Here is a 19,394-nt window from a genome sequence, read left to right as displayed (position 1 = left end):
TTCATAGTCTGTGCACCTTTAAAAATACTAATATTTTAAAGGTAAATATTTTAAATACATGATTTTTATTTCTCTTTTTTATTATTCCCTTACTTTTTAATACTCCAGTAGCGTCAAAAATGGAAGTGAGACAATACCAAAGAGTTTCATTGTCAAGGTATATCAAAGCAAAATAACATCAACGTGGAAGAAATGGGATCAGGTTTATGTAAAGTGTTTCCTGGCCAAGACAGGAAAAACAGGAACATGGCGAGTGGTGTTCATGCAATCACTAAGCTGAGTGACGAAATGGTGACTAAAAATCTGGTATTTATGACTAGAAGAATTTGAACCTCCAAGAGCACTCAGGAGAGAAGCCTGGAAAGGGAGCATCCAGGGCAAAGAGCACAGGATACCCTTTGAGCCTGCAGATGGAGCCGCCGCCAGTGCCTGCAGACAGTGGAGACCTGGCACCAGAGCCTGATGCCATTGAACAGTCATTCACACACCTGGCCCACAACTTTGCCTCTGGGGAAACTGCCTGATATACAGTGAGTCTGGATACCATAGTCTCCCTTGATACCACACCTAGCCCCAGGTGGGAAGTAACATTTCTTTTTTTTTTCTTGCCAATTTCTTTTATTTATTTTTTTCCTTATTGTTATCCATTGATCACTTATTGTTATTTTTAAATCCCCTGGGTGTCTTTTTTTTTTTTACACCTTTCTTCATTTGTACATCTCTTTATCTCAGTTGTGATCCCCTTGGACTTCCCACAGAAACACTATCATCTTCTCCAAAACTCAGATAGTTCATGTTTGCCCTGACAGACTAGATATTCTGGGACACACCTGTCAAAAGAAAGTATTTGGGTCTTGTATATGGAGACCCAAATAAAGTGAACTCACCATGGTAATGCCCCATCCTAAGTCTGGGTGCCCAGCTAGATGCCCGCTTGAGAACCATTATTGAATGCCTACAACAGACATGTCCAGAATACACCAGAAGCTACCAGTTTGAAGATCAAGAGGTCTCTGCCTTCTAAGAATGCTGCTTTCTTAGCTCATAGTGACATAAATACATTTAAGTCTCTGAAAATAGGAATAAAGGGAGACTGAGTGATCCACTAGACAGAGTGCTTGCAACCTTTTCATAGGATTTCTTACTCATGGTTGGCCTACTCCTACATTGACTTTCCACTGAAAACTTCACACCACGACCGGAACTTCCACTCCTGTGCAGTCTGCGGTCCTGAGAACACTGGCAATGAGAATCTCAGGGGCTTCCCTTCAGGGCTGCGCCTTCCCAGTTCGCTTACTTCAGAGACTATGTCAGCACATTATGATGCAGGGGCAATAGAACAATGCTCAGAGCAGCCTGGCCTCCTGCGCTGCTTTTACTAAGCAGTAAGTTGCCTGCCAGAGGGCATCAACACCTTCTGCCAAAGAAATGTGAAAAGAGTCGGAAACGTGCTATTTGGAGACTGTTCTCCTAGTTGACATCCAGGAGATCTCCAGGGATCTGTTTCAGCCTCACCTCTTTGTAAGTGACTCTCTGGCAGCTAAAATCTTGGTATGCACCAGAGATGGATACCAAGGAAGGAAATGTATATGAATTCTACTAATTGAAGGGCAGAATGTCTATTTTCTTTCTAACTTCTTTTCCTTTGAACTTCCTTTCTTATACCAGACAAGCAGGAAAGCTCAGAGACTTAGCACCTGGTTACCAAATTTCTTTATCTCAAAAGTACTTTCACTTAGAGTTTGAGTTTGAAATGAAGACAAGCATTTCAAATTATTGTAAAATTTTGATTTTTCAAGTGCTACCCCAGTTTTCTTCTACAAGTTACTGAGAATTGAATGAATTTGTGTAAAGACCATCATTTATCAGTATTTAAAAGGCAGGAAGCTCCAGAAAATAGGGATTTTTCTATTCAAAACTGAAAGGTTAACTGAAGGCACCACTGTCAAGAGGGGAGCTATAGCAGTCAGGCTTCTCAAAGGCGCAGCCAGAAGAGCAATGCAAAATTGCAGAATTGTGATGGATCAATTCTAAAAATATGTTTCTGTGTTAGAGAGCTTAGAAAACATTAGCCAAGTAAATGCTATGCTTCACAGTGCTACAAAGAACTAACCTCAAAGCGCCAAGTGTCAGAGAGAACAGCTTTAACAAGTGACAAGTAAACACTATCATTAAGAGCTTTCATGCAATTAACATTGGCTCCCCAACTCCCACTCCCTCCCACACCCAATTTCCATTCAAACTCCAGGTGTCTTGGTTCCAGAATCCCAGCGACTGAACTTATTTCTGGAAAAATAAGGACATCCATCACCACCCCAGAGTGAATATTCAGTACCTCATATTCACACTATTCTTAACCCTAATGGGGCCTCAGACATCCTTAAAACAACCCAGATGGAGAAGTCCTTCTGGCATCATGGAGAATGCTGAAACATTTCCACCCTGAAATCTACATAGCTCATTTCTTCTCTGTAGTTGGGCTCCCCATTAAACCACTAGCATTAGTTAATCAAATTTAAAGAATCACTCTACCTTTCTTTTACTAAAAGCAACCCAGAATGCTTTTCCAAAAGACAGTTGTAATGATGAGGAAAATACATCCTACTGTAACAATTTACTAAATTAATCTCCACTCAATTGGAGATGAAAAAAAGAGGATTGAGAATGGGTAAAGCATTAATTTTTTTTAAAGACTTACTTTTTGCATACAGAACTGGGGTACAGGCCAAAGGTGCAGGAGCCATGAGAGGATTCACCAGAGACAGAGTGGGGAGCAGAACGGGCAGATGGACGAGGTACAATGTTGAGGGGAGCAGCAGTTGGGTCAGGAGAGGTCTGCCGCACCATGTGGATCACCTCCGCGGCAGGCGGGGATCGAACTCATGGGGAGTGGCTTTAGCTTTTAGTGCTGTGCTTTAACCCACCGCACCACCAGGGACGGCCCAGAAAGTATTAATTTTTAACAAAGGATATAAAGAATTTTCTAGTGGTAAGTGGGGATCTCAAATAATTAGATTCCTTTCTGGTCTCCTTGTTCTACATGCAGTTAAAGTTTGTTTCTTCAAATGGTTCTGTATCGTTCTTGCTTAATTAAATGTGAGGTCCTATATAAATGGTAAAGTATAAACTAAGATTGTGAAAATGAATATGCAGTACTGGTAGAACAAAATTATAAAAAACGTTTCTGTGTGTGAAATGAAGTTCTGTCTTCCATGATCAATTGTCGTATCTACTTTTTTCTTTGGTTTTAATTCACACTTCATTTAACATATAGCTTTATAAAAAACACATTCATGGTCCTATAATGTGAATAATCTATTGTTAATATGAAAAGTTACTTTTTATTTGTGAGTGCTATTACATTATATTATATATAGACTTTATATATAATTATATTATTTTATAATTATATATATATTATATTATAGACCTCTACTGCATATATAATAAAAATAAAGCAAATAGTGTAAATTTTCATATAAAATTTATTAAATAAAACTTGCTTTGTTTAAAAGTATCATATAGAATCTGCAAGTGTTCAGCTTACTAATATTAATAACATTATTGCCAATTTCACTTGCAACATTTTCTTCCCTAATATCACACATAGAGATCATGGTTATGTCATTTTCTGACATACAGTGAACACAGAGACATACATGTACTATTCATGTTCTCATCTCCACTTATAGATGAATAGTAATAAAAATGTCCTAAAGTTAGATCATGGGAATGGCCAAATATGAGAGAGACTTAGAAGTGAAGCTAGTATGGAATAGCCCTTTATGATATGCACAAACCCTACAAATACATTAGAACCATTGTACTGTGCCCTTTAAATAGATGTTGATTGTATATAAATGAAATCTAAAGCTAATATAAAGCTATATTAAAAACTGGTCCATGGATAAATTATTAGGAAAGCAAAGTTATCTATAAAAGTCTAGCCCAGGCCCTTCCTGGTGGCACAATGGGTGAAAACAGGTAACTATAAAGCTATCTGCAGCCACTGCAGCACCAGTTAGATTCCCAGGTAGGGAGGTGACCCACACGGCACAGCAGATCTCTCCTGTCTTACCTGCTGCTCCCTTTAGCAGTGTATTTCAGTCTACCTGTCCTCTTCCCCTCTGTCTCTGGTGAATCCTTTCAACCCCCATACCTCTGGCTTGTACCCCAGTTCTTATATGCATAAATAAATAAATCTTTTAAAGTAAATAAATAGAAGTCCAGCCTACACAATTAAAATTGTTTTGGTCACCAAAATTAGTAACAGTATCTCAGCAAGTGTTGTTCATGGTGTAGAAGGGCCTGGTGCTCTGAGCTATCTAGCTGCTCTTCTATAATCACCCCAACAAGAAAGCATAGCAGAGCACAGAGATCTTATCAGAGTGCCTTGAAGTACCTACTGCTGATTAAGATCATATCTCAAGCATCAGTTTAGCCACTGGGCACAATTCATCTTGATATGTCTCACCCGAGATTGTGATGCTTCAAACACCACCACATCTTGATTGGAAACTGCTGTTTTTTTGTTTTTTTTTTTTTAGTTTTTTTTTTTTTTATTCATACAGAATTGGGGTACAGGCCAGAGATGCGGAGGGTGAGAGGATTCACCAGGGACAGAGTGGGGAGCAGAACAGGCAGATCGACGAAGTACACTGCTGAGGGGAGCAGCGGGCGGGTCAGGAGAGGTCTGCCACGCCATGTGGTCACCTCCAGGGCAGGCGGGGATCGAACTCATGCGGAAGTGGCTTAAGCTTCTTAGTGCTGTGCTTTAACCCGCTGCGCCACCAGGGAGGGCCCGGAAACTGCTGTTTTTTTAAAAAAAAACTTTTATAGGAAATGTTTATATAATGTGTGTACATATTTATGTAAAACTAGAAGGATCAAACTTTAAATATATTTTTAAACCAAAACTTTAATGCTATCTCTAAATAAATATTTCACATATAATAAGTAGTTACCAAACGCTCCCACTCTTAGACCATAAGCAAAGTGTATGGTACTGTGTGTGCCACCAAAATTGGTTTCACAGAAACCAAATGAATTTCACAATTCATACATCTTTAGAATAGTTCTGTCTTGATTAATTAACCAGGATTATTGAAAAGGCTGGTGTAAGGTGATGAGGTTGTGGTATACAGACTGACACCTGATCTCAAATAACAGCATCATGTAACTAGTTAACATTCAAGCATTTACTGCCTATGTACATAATCCAAAAGTGTCAAAATAATCCCAGATTTAGTAACAACAACAAAAAAAATCACATCAGAGAAGATAATAAAGATTGTTTCCTTTTCTGCTTCTTAGCTGACCTCCCCTTTGTTCCAGGATTGAAAAGGGACAAGAAAGGCAAAGCCCAGGCATGGCTCCAACTGCATGGAAGCCCTGCCCTTCCTCCCATTTCCCCTCCTCCTGCAACCCTCCCCCATGATCTGCAGCCCTAAATCCACAGCTACACCTGCTCCCCTGAGAGACCATATGCTGATGGCTTTCTGGAGGCACTGGGCTTGTATCCAAGCAATTCTAGAGGCCATATAAATGTCTACGATAAAAAGGAGCATTCCTTAGTCCAATGGCCATGGGACATCTATAAATTAGCATATGTCAGTAAACACTAGACATGTCCTCTGGAATGTGAGTGTTGTCAGTTTCCCAGAGTGGTAGTGTTTTTTTTAAAACAATGTAAGAGTTAATTACTGCATTTCACCAGATCTAAGATCCCTCAACTGTAAGATAGGCCATTAAGGACTTAGGGAAGTGAGGAGGGAGGGAGAATGCTGCTAGTTATCAATGCTCTTATAGTTTTTTCCATGCAGTATCTGTTATCATCTGCACTGTCAGCCTCGTGCATCTCTTAAACGAGTGTTCCCCACTAGTGCCCACTTCCAAGTCCCTGACATCTATTCGGCAAGTTTTATACTGGAATTTTTTAAATATTACCAGGTGTCAACAAATGATTTTCAGGTACCCATCAGGTACACATTTTAAATGGCTATTGCAACCCCTGTAGTATAATCAGTGTGTTTACTTCAGTAGGAACAGTTATCTGATGTTCATGCCTGTGACACATGATGAGGTTGCCCCCCAGCAGACTGTGATCACAAGGCACGTTCCACTTCAGAGTTGCTGAACTGATGGGAAGTATGTTTCTTAGAGTGAATATAATTTGGGAAACTATTATCAGGCTATAGGGATCAAGAAGAAACCCAGCCCAGCAAATGCTAGATAAATTATACTTTCGACTCAAGGTCAGTGATGTGGTAAAACTGATACAGGCATGTTCAGGTGCTCACTGCCAGATAGCCATGGTGTTCACTGCTTTCTGGACATCATGTATTCAGCCACCCAACACTGCATCAGGGTGGGTTATCTCGTTCCCCTTTTATACGTGAGGATAATGAGCTTAGAAATGTTAAGTAAACAGGTTTGCAGAGGGTAAATATGAACCCCGATGTGTCAGGCTGCAGAATTCATTATACATCCCATACCAGTTTCCACACCAGCCTTTTATGGCACTTGAGTTCCGTGAGTGTGGTTGTGTTTTTCTGGTCCAGGTATTCCTGAAAGGTCATTTAAGTTGGAGCTTTACAGAGAGGAAAAATGATTGTCACAGTAACTGTATGAAACATAGTATGAAATTTTAGAGAGTTGGATAGGCTGCTATGACTTTTTATAAGATAAAGCTTCTTACAACATTCTATTACTTCCTTTGTCACATTATCAAAGGCTACAGAACCCAGGATTTCACTGGTTGGTAGTCTCAGGCCAACTATGAACTATGGATGCAAAACCACCTTGTTCCACTCACCGACAGACCATGATTAGGATCCCTGACAACAGCTCATCCCGAATGCTGACAGCAGCTGGCCACTTCACCCAGCTCATTTAGTTAGACTCCTCCTAAAGCCTGGAATAAGAAAGGGTTAGTGGTGATATTTTCGTCTTTTGCATACACTTCCTCTGTTTTTGTTTCTTTCATGAAAGACTGCATCATGAAAAGGAGGAAGCCCTACTGAAGTGAATTAAAGCTTTGTCTCCATGCAAAGATTGTGGCGTGGCCCTGATTTGAGGTAAGAAGTGATGTACCATACAGAAGAGTCTACTGTGTCAGTAGACCCTCTCCTTCCATGTTGCTTGCTTTCTTGGTTCTTTCTCACTTCCTACTCTATTTACTTGCCTTTCCAAGCTGGCTTTTTCTCTTTTCTTCTGTCCCTCTTATGGAATTCAGTGTACCAAAGTTGCTGCTTTGAAATCTCAAAAGGGGACCCATGAGAGAGTCTGACTTTAGAGGGACAATTTAGAAATCATGGCTGTTCTGGAAAATGAAGGGTGAGCCCTGCTGTGATGCCACTTATAAACCTGATGCTGACCTTTGTATGAAATCAGGCAGGCAGCATGGTCTCTGATTTGAAGTATCCTTGCTGGGGCAGCAATGAAACATGATCTTTAGTTAGCTTTAGCTTGAGCTGGTAGAAAAAAGAATCTCAGGAAAGGCTGAGGTAGAAATACATAAAGGAGCTACTGCTTACAGCTAAGGCAGTACCTGGCACTGAGTTTCTAAAAAGGGTGATCTTTTGACATATGAATAGAATTACAGTCTGAGGCCTGTACCCTTCTTGGAATTTATTCATTTCTGGTGAATGAAAGGTGAAGTCAAATGAAGTAGAGCTATTGTTTTTTGAAGCAGTTTTGGATAGTCCAAGCAAGAGAACAAGAGATAAGCAACTGTCATAGATTAGATAATCTACTACTCCTCCCAACCAAGCACTAAGCTTCACTCTTTGGTGACTGTCAGGAGATGATCTCAGTTTAAGTATCATTTTGATACTTAGATCTTGAGAGTCCTCCATGACAGAAAAGATAAGGATACCATTAACTAAGAAGACAGAAATAGGGCTCCCTCCTGGTGGCGCAACAGATGCAAGCGCAGCACTATGAAGCTCTCCAAAGCAACTGAGGCACAGGTTCAACCCCTCTCCAGGGAGCTACCCACATGGCACGGCACACCTCTCCTGGCCCACTCACTGCTCCCTTCAGCAGTGTATTTCAGTCAATCTGCCTGTTCTGATCCCCACTCTGTCTCTGGAGAATCCTTTCACCACCCCTGCACCTCTGGCCTGTACCCCAGTTCTTGTATGCATAAATAAATAAAATCTTTTAAAAAAAGAAGACAAAAATATTAGTTCGGCAGAAGAAGGACATATGATGAAAGACCTCCTCAGAGGCCTCTCCTAAGCATTCCAATTAATTAGAATTGCCAGCTTCACAATCCAGGCCATCTTCATTATCTAGAGCCTTTGTAAATTTTACCCCCCAACATCTTTATTTTTTTACTTGCTTACTCTCTGTCTCCCCAACAAGTATAAGTTGTATGAGGGCAGTAAATGCATCTGTTCTCTTCAGATATATATTCAGATCCCAGCATTGTACCCAGCATATCATAGATGTTGATAGAATTTGCTGAATTCTAATTGCTAATTAATGAAAACATAAGGCAACTGAATTTTTATTAAATTTTCTCTGTATCTGCTCATCTCACCTCCATTCCTGCCATTTCCTGGTGCTGGCATATAAGCACGATGAAGAAGGATGACAGGAGGCCCACTACTAGGATCAATGAGGACGACACCATCTGTGACCCACACACCCTCGGTGCAGATCTTCAAAATATGTTGGGTGGAGGAGAGTATGCCCCTTTTGTATCTTCTCCCATATTAGAGAGCAATTTTATCCAGGTAAATGAGAATTTGAGCTTTGAATTATATTCTATTAGTTTAAGTTTTCTCCAAAACAACTGAAAATTTGAGGACAATTGTCTTAAATATGGTAAGGGAATGTGAGAGACCATCAAAAGGAAAAATTTTAGACCTGCAGACAACATTAAAATAATGATAATGTTAAAGAAAAACTCATTTCAAATTTTCCCAACAAACTCTTCCCTAGGAATTCTGTCCTAACTTTACCATAACTATTATCACAATCTTCCCAAAATTATACAAAGAGCTTATAGTGATTTTTAGAACATCCAGCCATAGGAAATCATTCAGATTAACTCCTTTCTTAGACTTAGAAGACATTTTGAGTAAGAACATCAGTGACACAGGAATTAAAATGAATTTTGGCTCTTTAGCTCTGAAGTTGTAATTGTTAAATTGTGCCAGTGAGAAAAGTTTCCTTCTCATAAGAAAAGCACCTATATTATGAATGAAACATTTCAATGTATTTAGGAGCAGTTCTAACTTTCCTCTTAAATACTCAATGTTAAAACATTCAAAGAAATGGGAGGATAAATACAGTGATGTTGGCAATAGCCCTAAATTTCATAGAAATACCACAACCACATCTAATATGGAACATACACACTCAAGCAGCCCTCAGCTAATTCATGAAGTGTGACAAGGAAGACAACAGACACATCTTCATTTCGAAAAGCACGTTCTATACACTTATGCCAGATTACTAGGGAATGATGCCAGGGTACTTCTTTCCTCAGAACACCACTGGCAAGAGGTGATGACCTGAGGAACAATCATGTTTAAGTCAAGTCCCAGAACACAGGTGATCAGGCATGATTTGATATGTACTTTGCCCTCTATGTGTTTCTACTAATAATATTTTTATATTATTTTTCACATTTATTCCTGTATCTTTTCAAATAAACTTTTGAATGTGCCATTGAATACTGGGGGACGTAACTAGTATTCTAAAGACCAGACATGGCCCTATGTATAACTTGTTAAGTCACCCCCTTCAAGATGTACAAGTTTTCTTGATTAGTATGTCTTTGGCAACAAGTTGCCAAGATTCCTGACTCATAAGTTAAACAAACATTCAAAACCAGCAATTATCTCAAATAGAGTGAAAAGGCCACATGCTATCAGATTACCAGTGGTGAATCACTGAAGACCCAGGTTCTCTTTGCTCTGACTCTCTCAAGCTTACTCGCCTCAGGACATCACATGCTAACAAGATAGTGACAATTGCCAGCAACAGAAGAGATGCATTTCATCCTTCCCATTCTTTGTGAGAGCAGAGAAACCTTCCCCAGAGCCTCCAAGAGGCTTCCACTGTACCCCATTAGCCAGACCTGGGTCACTGGCAAGGGGCTGGAGGAGGCAGGATCACCGTGATTAATAAGGATTTGATATTTGTGGGGGCATGGGGGGAAACACTACCGTCCCTGAGGCCTGGATATGGAGTGGAGTCAGAGTTCAGTTAGTAAGGAAGAACAGGGATATACTTTGGGATAGAAAATCAGCACTGGGGTGTTACAAATTCTGAGTGCTTTCATTTTTACATGATTATACTTGAATCAATTATTGTATAGCTGAGAAACCAGGTGTCACCCTGTCTGACTTCCTTCATGTCCCTGTCTCCACAATTTTTATTCTCTCTACTTCCATCTAGCCAAGATTCTTAGACTTTGGAGTTTTGCACTTACTGTCTTTTGCCTGGAAAAGTCTGCTGTCCACCCAACTAGTTTATCTCTCACATTGTTCAGGCCTTAGCTAGAGGTCTTTCCTCAGGGAGACTTCCATGACCTGATGTCCAGGATGTGCTACAGCTCGCAGATTGGTAGATGTATAGGAAGTTTGCAAGTTAGTTGTTAAAAAGCTATTATTGAAAATAAAATTTTATAAATTTAAAGTCAATAAATGATATTTAAAACAAAGTCAACAAATATTCAAAACATCCATCCTTTTATTTTACTACATTTCATCATTTTTATATTCTTGAGGCTTATGAGCACAACACATCTGACAAGAGACTTATATCCAAGATTAACAAATATCTCATACAACTCAGTAAAAAATACAGAACCCAATAAAAAATGAGCAGAAGAATAAAATAGACACTACTCCAACAAAGACATACAGAAGGCCACAGGCACATGAAAAAATATCCATCATCACTTATCAGTCTGAAAACTATCCATCATCACTTATCAGTAGGAAAATGCAAATCAAAACCACAATGAGATACCACCACACACCTGTGAGGCCCCCATTAAAAGGCCAAAGACAACAAATGTTGGAAAGGTGGGAGTGTAGAGTGGTCCTGGTGCCAGCCCCTTTGGAAAACAAGAGAGAGCCTCTTCAAAAATACTAAAAATTAGATATACCATATGACCCAGAAATTCTACTCCTAGGTATGTATCGAAAGAATGCAAAACACAAATTTGAAGGGCTGTATACACTCCTGTATTCATTGTAGTCTTATTTACAGTAACCAAAGTATGGAAAGAATCTAAAACAACAGAGGAGTAAGTAGATTAAAAATATGTGGCATTGATACAGTATAGAATACTGAACTATAAAAATGAAAGAACTCTTGCCATTACAACATGAGTAGACATAAGATTATGAAATGAAATAAACCAGAAGGAGAAAAACACTCAACAATTTCAATCATATGTGGATGTAGGGAAATAAAAGGAACACACAAAACCAAAATAAAACAAAATCTAGTAATATGACTTCAGAATTGAGGCTGCTAGAGGGAAAGGTGAGTGGGGGTGAGAAGAAGGGGGAGGGACCCAGTGATCTGTGGTAAAGAACTATAGGTACTTTAGTGATGGATGTGACAGAGTGACATACATCTGATCAGGTGTGAACCTATCCCCCTAAATATAACAGTGCTACAAACTAATGTTACCACAATACATTTTTAAAATAAAATTAAAATATGAAGTAAAAATTTTAGTTAAAAATAAAATTATTGTTGGGCCCTCTCTGGTGGCGCAGCACGTTAAAACACAGCACTAAGAAGCTTAAGCCACTTCATCATGAGTTCGATCCCGCCTGCCCCAAGGAGATCCGCATGGCGTAGCAGACCTCTCCTGACCCGCCCACTGCTCCCCTCAGCAGTGTACTTCGTTGATCTGCCTGTTCTGCTCCCGCTCTGTCTGGTGAATCCTCTCACCCTCCGCATCTCTGGCCTGTACCCCAGTTCTGTATGCATAAATAAATAATGAAATCTTTAAAAATAATAATAATAAATAAAATAAAATAAAATTATCAAAGCAAAAGATATTTGAGTCAATTATATAATACAAATAACAAGATGTGGGGAAAAATTCATCACTGCTAAATAGTTACAATAACCAAAATGGAACCTTCCCAAAAGCTCATCAACAGTATAATGGATAACATTTGAATAATGGAATAACATATAGCAAAGAGAACTACGTGCCACACTAAAAGTGGATTTCAGAAATGTACCTCTGAGGGGATTAAGTCAAACAAGGCTCATCTGAGCACAAAAAAACATACTATACTGATAAATATCTGAATTCCATTTTCCCATTAGGAGAAGGTAGAGAGGAGAAAGGACCTGGGAGGGTAGCTTTTGGATGGTGACAATTTCTGTTTATTAATATGTGTGCTGGCTGTACGTGTGTTTTCAGTTTGTGAAAATTCATGAAGTGTTGGAATTTCCATCTATGTACTTCAATAAAGCATTAAGACATGAAAATGTTTGGCAAAGATCAATGAAGTCTTCTCTGAAGGTCAATTGACTATGGATAATTTAAAATAGAGCATATATATTATACGTCATTATTTGTAAGCTGTGTGCTACTGATCTGTTACATCAGTAAAACTTATAATAAATATCTATACATGCATATGTGTATCTTTGAAGAGATTGTTAATATTTGCCAGCACACAACTACCTCATCCCCTTTAGGTCCCCTTTTCTATTCACTACAGCATCCTAAACTTAAATTTGGTAACCATTCTTACAGTAATAAACTGTGGCATGCTTAATTGTTGAATATTTTTCTTCCCTGGTAGACCTTCAAGGCTAGGGAACTGTAGTTGCTTGTTCTGTCATAACTTCAAGAATTTCAGTAACAAATGTGCTCCTTAGGTTCATTCCTCCTTTTCTCACCTTGCCCAGGTAAGCAAAATTGTAATGAACATGAACTTTATCAGAAAATTCCTCTTCCTGTTCTCTGCCTTAGGTCAACAGAAGAGGTGAATCCATTTACCTTCATAACCGAGCCAACTGGGTGACCATGGGCATCTGCTCTTCCTGTCAAGCCCCCCAGGTCCCCAATGTGATGCTGCTCGCGCATCTCAAACCTACAGCCCCAGAAGATGCAGAATCCCTGTTTGAAAGTCTGCTGACATCTCCATCTCCAGATAATGTGGTGCTTACCAGGTGAGTTACAAAGGGAAGACGTTAAGGATCTCTCAGAAAATAAGCTGTACCCTTGAGGAGTTGAAAAGGGAGACACCAATGACAGTTGCTTCAGGGGTGCATCTCACTTGCACTCCTGCTACAAAAGACAAAGCCACATCCTGAGAGTCTAAGAAAATAGCTTATGACAACCTGGCCTTCAAGCAGACAATTCATTTTTAAAGAATTAAGCCTAAGTAGCAGAAACTTCTTGAAAGCACTAATAAATGGCTCCCTTCCTCCTCCCTCTCCCAATACCCCAGCTTCCATTAGAATCCCCTCTGGTCTTGTATCATGTCCTAACTTGCTATATGACCTACAGCAAATCACTCAGCTTATCTTAAGTTTCAACTTTACAAGATTAAATGGGACATTCCTTATGTTAAGCAGCTGATCCTCTGATTTTTTAGTCTATCATAGTCTTAGGAATATGATTAGGATGAGATGGCCCTCAGGAGACTGATGACTGTACTAAAAGTCTATTTTCACCAGACCTAGGAAAATGACGGCCCCAAAAATACTACCCACACCACAGCTGCCCTACCCAGGCCAGTCTGCAAGCCAAGCCTGTTGTCCTGAGTCTAATTCTTTAGGTTGCTATAAAACATGAAAGCCAGAGCCTTTCCTAGGTTTCCTATCAGGCCTCCAGATGATATTTGTGTTTGTTGGCAGGTTTATTCCTCTGCAGTTTGTGACTCTTACTGTGCATGATTTTGATAATATGCGCCTCAAAGTAAAGTTGGTGAGCGGTCGAGCCTACTACCTACAGCTCTGCGCTCCTGCCCACAAAGAAGACACCTTATTTTATCAGTGGGTGGAACTCATCTCCTTCTTGAATCAGGAGAAAGTGAAAGCTTCCAAGATATCAGAAGTCTCAAGTCTCTCAGAAATCACGAATAGCACAGACATCACAGGCTCGATGGACATCATGGACATTGCAGCCTTCACAGATATAGGGTCCTCATACCCATACACATGTACAGAGGCCACCTGTGTCATAGAAAGCACCGATTTCTCAGAAGTCTCAGATTTCACCGATGTCACCGATGTCACAGATATTCCAGAAAATGAGGTCCCAGAGGTTCCAGATGTGAGAATTGTCACTGAAGTCACAGAAATCACAGACAACTGTGAGGTCATAAACAGCTCAAGGGTCACAGTCGTATTTGAAAATGATGACATAGGAAGGGTCATGCAAAAGCAAGAGGTATGTGACATGGAAGATTTATTCTTTAATTACCTATAAGTAAGAGTGAGAAGCAAGATCATGCTTTCTAATTAACTACCTGACCCTGATTATTATTTGCAATGGAATTTACTAAGAGTAACCCAATTTTTGCAATGACGTTTGATTCCTAAGCTCAGGTGAAAAAAGAAGTTGTAAGATGTTTCCTGAAATAGGCTATACTAACCTTTTCATTAAATTTAGCCCAGTAGCAGAATGTTATGATGGACTGGAAAGAACTTTGAAATCAGTCAGAAAGCCTGCCCTGTATTAGTTTGGCCAAATCACTGAATCTGCATGAACCTCAGTTTCCTCATCTCTAAAATGAGGATATTAATATGTAAGGGCTATTTTGAGGTTTAAGTGGGTGCAAAGACTTGCAGTACCTTGATGGATCAGTTGAAACTTTAGTAAGTAGAAAGTAAAGTTGAAAATAGGAAAATAAAAAACCAAAGAACTGAGTGGCTTTAGAAAAAGGCAGGAAGTGGGAAAACACATAACCACATCCAGGAAGGATTGCTTCCGTTTAGGTAGAACATAGTATACATGGAGAATTTTAGGAAAGTTGGAAAGTTATTTACAAGTCTTGAATGCCAGTTAAGATATATGCACTTCAGTCTTTGGCAAACCTTAGCCACAAAAGGCCTCCAAGCAAGGGAGTGAATGAACTATGTTTGTTGAAAAACTGACCTAATGATAGGATGGGTTATAGGTAAAGAGATTACTTTGAAGACTACTGCTGAATAAACCTCAGTGGGGCCACAACAGATAGTTGGCAAGGGGAAAGGACAGATATATCACAGAATAAACTGCTATGAGTGGAAAAGTTTAAATTCATTAGTAATCAAAGAAATGCAATATTAGAAAAATAATTTAACCCATAAAACTGTCATAGAAACAATAAAACCAGCTCATACTTAAAGGTGTGGCCAACTTGGAATTCATTCAGATTCATGGTAGGAATGAGAATTGGTACAAACTTTCTTGAAATCATTATGCATCAAGAACCTAAAAAATGGTGATCCTTTAACCTGGTGATTCTACTTCTGGGAATCTTTCTAAAAAGGTCATCAGATAAATTAAAAAATGATTAATCAGAAACAGGGATGAGGATTTGGGTATAAAGATGTTAAATCAAACCAGGTCTATACCAATTTCATAAAAATAAAATAATGAATATGGTAATGACTAAACTTCCACCACAGGGTATAGCTAAATGAATTTAAATACATGAGGGCAAGTGACCTATTTATTTGTACAGGAGCAACTGTGGTATCTGATAAGATACCACTCTGTAAATATTCGTTAACTAAATGACTATGGCTATTACTTGTGGAAGAACTTTTCTGAGAAAAAAATTCATGATGTAAAATTAGTTTCTGGGTTGTGGAATCATAGGTAATTCATATATTTTTCCTTATATCTTTCTAAATTTTTGTTTCTTGTAGGAAAATACTTTTAATTAGAAAAGATTTGATGGGAAACCCCCGGGGATTACAATTGAGATTTTAAAAAAATGTACAAAATGATGTAAAAATAAACTATTATATTAAAAAATAAATAAAAACAGAAGATTCAAGTAGTTTTACACAATGTTTAAAAACATAAGAAAGTGAATATACATAAATATACATAGTGAATATACATAGAAATGCGATATGGTCACAGAGCACACACATGTAAAATAAATAAATGGCTGAAAGAGCAGGATCAAGGGTGCACAGTAATAGTAGTGCACACCACTGTGCGTCACACCAGTGGCATCAAGAGAGCAATGTTGTTCTCCTTTCACTTATTACCTTACAGGATTTTCTAAACATTCTATAATAAATATGCATTGTCTTCATTATCAGAAAACAAATGAAAGTTTACCTTGAAGCAAAATGATTGCATTATTTTCAAGGGAACATAATAAAGGTGAACTAGACAGGGGCCATGGGAGGGAGAAGGTGCAGATGGGAGGCACTTTAGATACAGGGTTTTTAGGACTGGCTGACCAGAGGCTCTGAGAGAGAGAGACTGAGGAAGGTGGGACTGACTGAGAAACAGCACAATAACTGAAGCAGAGAAATGAGGGGTACAAGAGATTTCAGGGAAAAACAACACTTTACTGTTGCTATGGGCCACCCACTCCATTCACCTATTAGTTTCAGGTAAGCAAGAGCAACTTCAGATTGGGGAGTAAAAAGGCATTTCTAGAACCCTTCCTTTCTCTGGTAATTCAGGGAGAGGAATTATTCTACCTAATCACTAATCTTCTTGAGGGAGGTGTCTTTGGTATATGTGACCTCAAAAGCTTTTTTGCATGTACTATATCAGGACCCTGTGCATCCAGTCTCCATGCCCACCCGGTGGTTCTGAGTCACCAAATTCTCCATCCCTCATGACTGTGCTGGCCACTCAGAGTCACTCCACAAATATGAATGAAGTGATCTCTGTATTAGACACTGCGCCATAAGTAATCTATGTCTTCATGATGCTCTTCTATTACCTCATGAGCTGCTGCTTATTTTTACAGGGCACAGTGGAAAACATTCAGCGAACTGGGTGTCAACAATATACAGAAAATAAGGATAGTGTAAAAAAATCCTCAAAACATGTCACCATCTCAGATGTAACACTGACTTTTGAAGGTGACAGATATTTTTATGATACATTGTCTTCAGACATAAGTGAGACAGGGGCATCTGAAGTGAGGAATGAAACAACCTCTGAATTAAAGAGAACTGATTTTGAAGACATGGCTCTTGAAACTGAACGATCCAGGTATGTGAGGCATGGAAATCTCAGATGAAATAATGTGAACAGTCTATCAACTCAGATACTTCTTGCTGAAGACTTTCAGCCACAGATACTGTATAATTGAATGATAATACAATCAACTCATATATACACATTTGATTCACTTAATTCAACCTTAGCTGATTTTTATATTTATGCCAGCTTTTGTGCCAGTCAGTTGATATTCTTGCCTATCTGCCTGGAGTCTGTTATATGTGCTGAAGAAAATAGAATACAGCCACATTTTTTGAGTTAGAATGGTCATGAGTGCTTTTTCTTCATACTTTTCTGTATATGCTCTGCATATCCCTTACACATCTTACATTTCTGACTAATCACCTAATAATCTGGAAAAACTATTCTCATAATTTAAGTAGCTTGATTTCAAGCTGTATTTGAAAGAGCATCACAGTGTTATAAAGATGAAAGGTAATCTAATCTGATCATTCTGATCAGATTTAGTAATACCTAAAAGAACCTCAAGGAAAATCTAGAAATGTAAATGCTAATATTAGCAAGAAAAAAAATTTTTAAATAATCAATCATGGCTAACTCTTTTTTAAAAATAAAGGAGCAGGAAGAAAACAGGACAATAAACTTAAAAAATAAACTTGAAAATTTTAAAATAATTTGAAGTACTAGGAAGAGTTTAGTTGGTTCTTCTCAAAAAAGACAATAAACAAGAACAATGTTGGACATTTTTTCAAGATGAAACTGAAAATGAAAAAGGCATTAACATTAATAAAAAGATCAGTAAAATGTTAACTGAGAAAGACTATACACAATTTTGCTTCAATAATTTAGAAACCTTAAATTATATAAATAACTAACAGAAATGCAGACACAAAACTGACTCAGTCAGAACTTGAAAACATAGAAACACTGTTTCATAGAGCTCCCAAAAAGCGAAGGACATCATATGACTTTTACTGAACACTTTTCCAAGAACTGCCTCTGTTCCATGTAATGTTTTCTTTAAACATAGAAAACTTATGTTTGATTTCCCTAATTTTATTATTAGGGAAATAAATTATTTAGCAAATAATTTATCTGGCTTGTAAAACTTGACAAAGTTAAAACACAGTAAGTCAGTCCTGCTGATAAAAAATGCTAAATTAATTGGGTTTAGCAGGCAAAATACAGCAGGCTTAAGCTAAAACTAAGGAAACTCATGATATCGTTATTTAGATATGGGAGAGCAGAAATGAAGTATTTTTTTTAGGGTTTATTTATTTATACATACAGAACTGGGGTATAGGCCACAGGTGCAGGTGCAGTCAGAGGATTTACCAGAGACCGAGCGGGGAGCCATAACGTAGTACTCTGTGGTGGGAAGCAGCGGGCAGGTCAGGAGAGGTCTGCCGTGCCATGTTGGTCACCTCCGGGGCAGTGGGGGATCGAGCTCATGCTGAAGTGGCTTTAGCTTCTTAGTGCAGTGCTTTAACCCGCTGCGCCACCAGGGAGGGCCCAAAACTGTAGTATTTTAAAAGCACTTGGTGGCACCACTTTGGTAGTAAGTGAAGCATATACACATACAGAGGTGCACAGCTGTACTCTCTAAATTATAGTTTTATAAACAAAATATAAATCAATTAAATGGATTAACAAATAAATAATATTTGGTAGATATCATTTTCTTGATAGAGACCCAGAAAATAAAGACGTTTTCCTTCAACACAATAAAAAACATTACTCCAAGCTAGAGGCAACATTATTTTATTAAAAAAAAAAAGATTTTATTTATTTTTGCGTACAAGAACTGGGATACAGGCCAGAGGTGGGGGAAGGAGGGAGGGTGAGAGGATTCACCAGAGGCAGAGTGGGGAGCAGAACAGGCAGATGTACTGAAAACACTGCTGAGGGGAATAGCTGGTCAGATAGCAGAGGTCTTCCGTGCCATGTGGGTCACCTACCTGGCTTGGATCAAACTTGTGCTGCAGTGGCTGCAATAGCTTCATAGTTTTCCCATTAACATCTCCATGTGATACAATTGAAGAGGTTCTAGAGCTGAAATAGGACAAAGAAATATAAATAATAGTTGTAAGCAATTTAAAAATCCCTTTTTGCAAAGTGGCAACTCTTACTTAAAAAGTTGAGAATCAGGGGCCCTCCCTGTTGGCGCAGCGGGTTAAAGCACTGCACTGAGAATCTAAAGCCACTTCTGCATGAGTTCGATTCCCGCCTGCCCCGGAGGTGACCA

The 19,394-nt window shown here is 38.8% G+C and overlaps 1 protein-coding gene across 1 annotated transcript in view; it reads left to right on the top strand.

Moving 5' to 3' along the window:
* The first annotated feature begins 8,585 nt into the window (after positions 1-8,585).
* FAM71D (family with sequence similarity 71, member D) overlaps positions 8,586-19,394 on the top strand; it is a 29,395-nt gene continuing 18,586 nt past the window's right edge. Inside the window, exons 1-4 of the mRNA XM_004682079.1 lie at positions 8,586-8,741; positions 12,971-13,170; positions 13,861-14,395; positions 16,932-17,179. Coding sequence (XP_004682136.1) covers positions 8,586-8,741; positions 12,971-13,170; positions 13,861-14,395; positions 16,932-17,179 — 1,139 coding nt within the window. The remainder of the gene's footprint in view (positions 8,742-12,970; positions 13,171-13,860; positions 14,396-16,931; positions 17,180-19,394) is intronic.

This window comes from Condylura cristata, unplaced genomic scaffold, assembly GCF_000260355.1.
Source record: "Condylura cristata isolate star-nosed mole 26May11 unplaced genomic scaffold, ConCri1.0 scaffold00013, whole genome shotgun sequence".
In the NCBI taxonomy this organism is placed as follows: Eukaryota; Metazoa; Chordata; class Mammalia; order Eulipotyphla; family Talpidae; genus Condylura; species Condylura cristata.
Note: the sequence above shows the minus strand (reverse complement) of the source record. Positions and strands in the feature narration are given on the sequence as shown.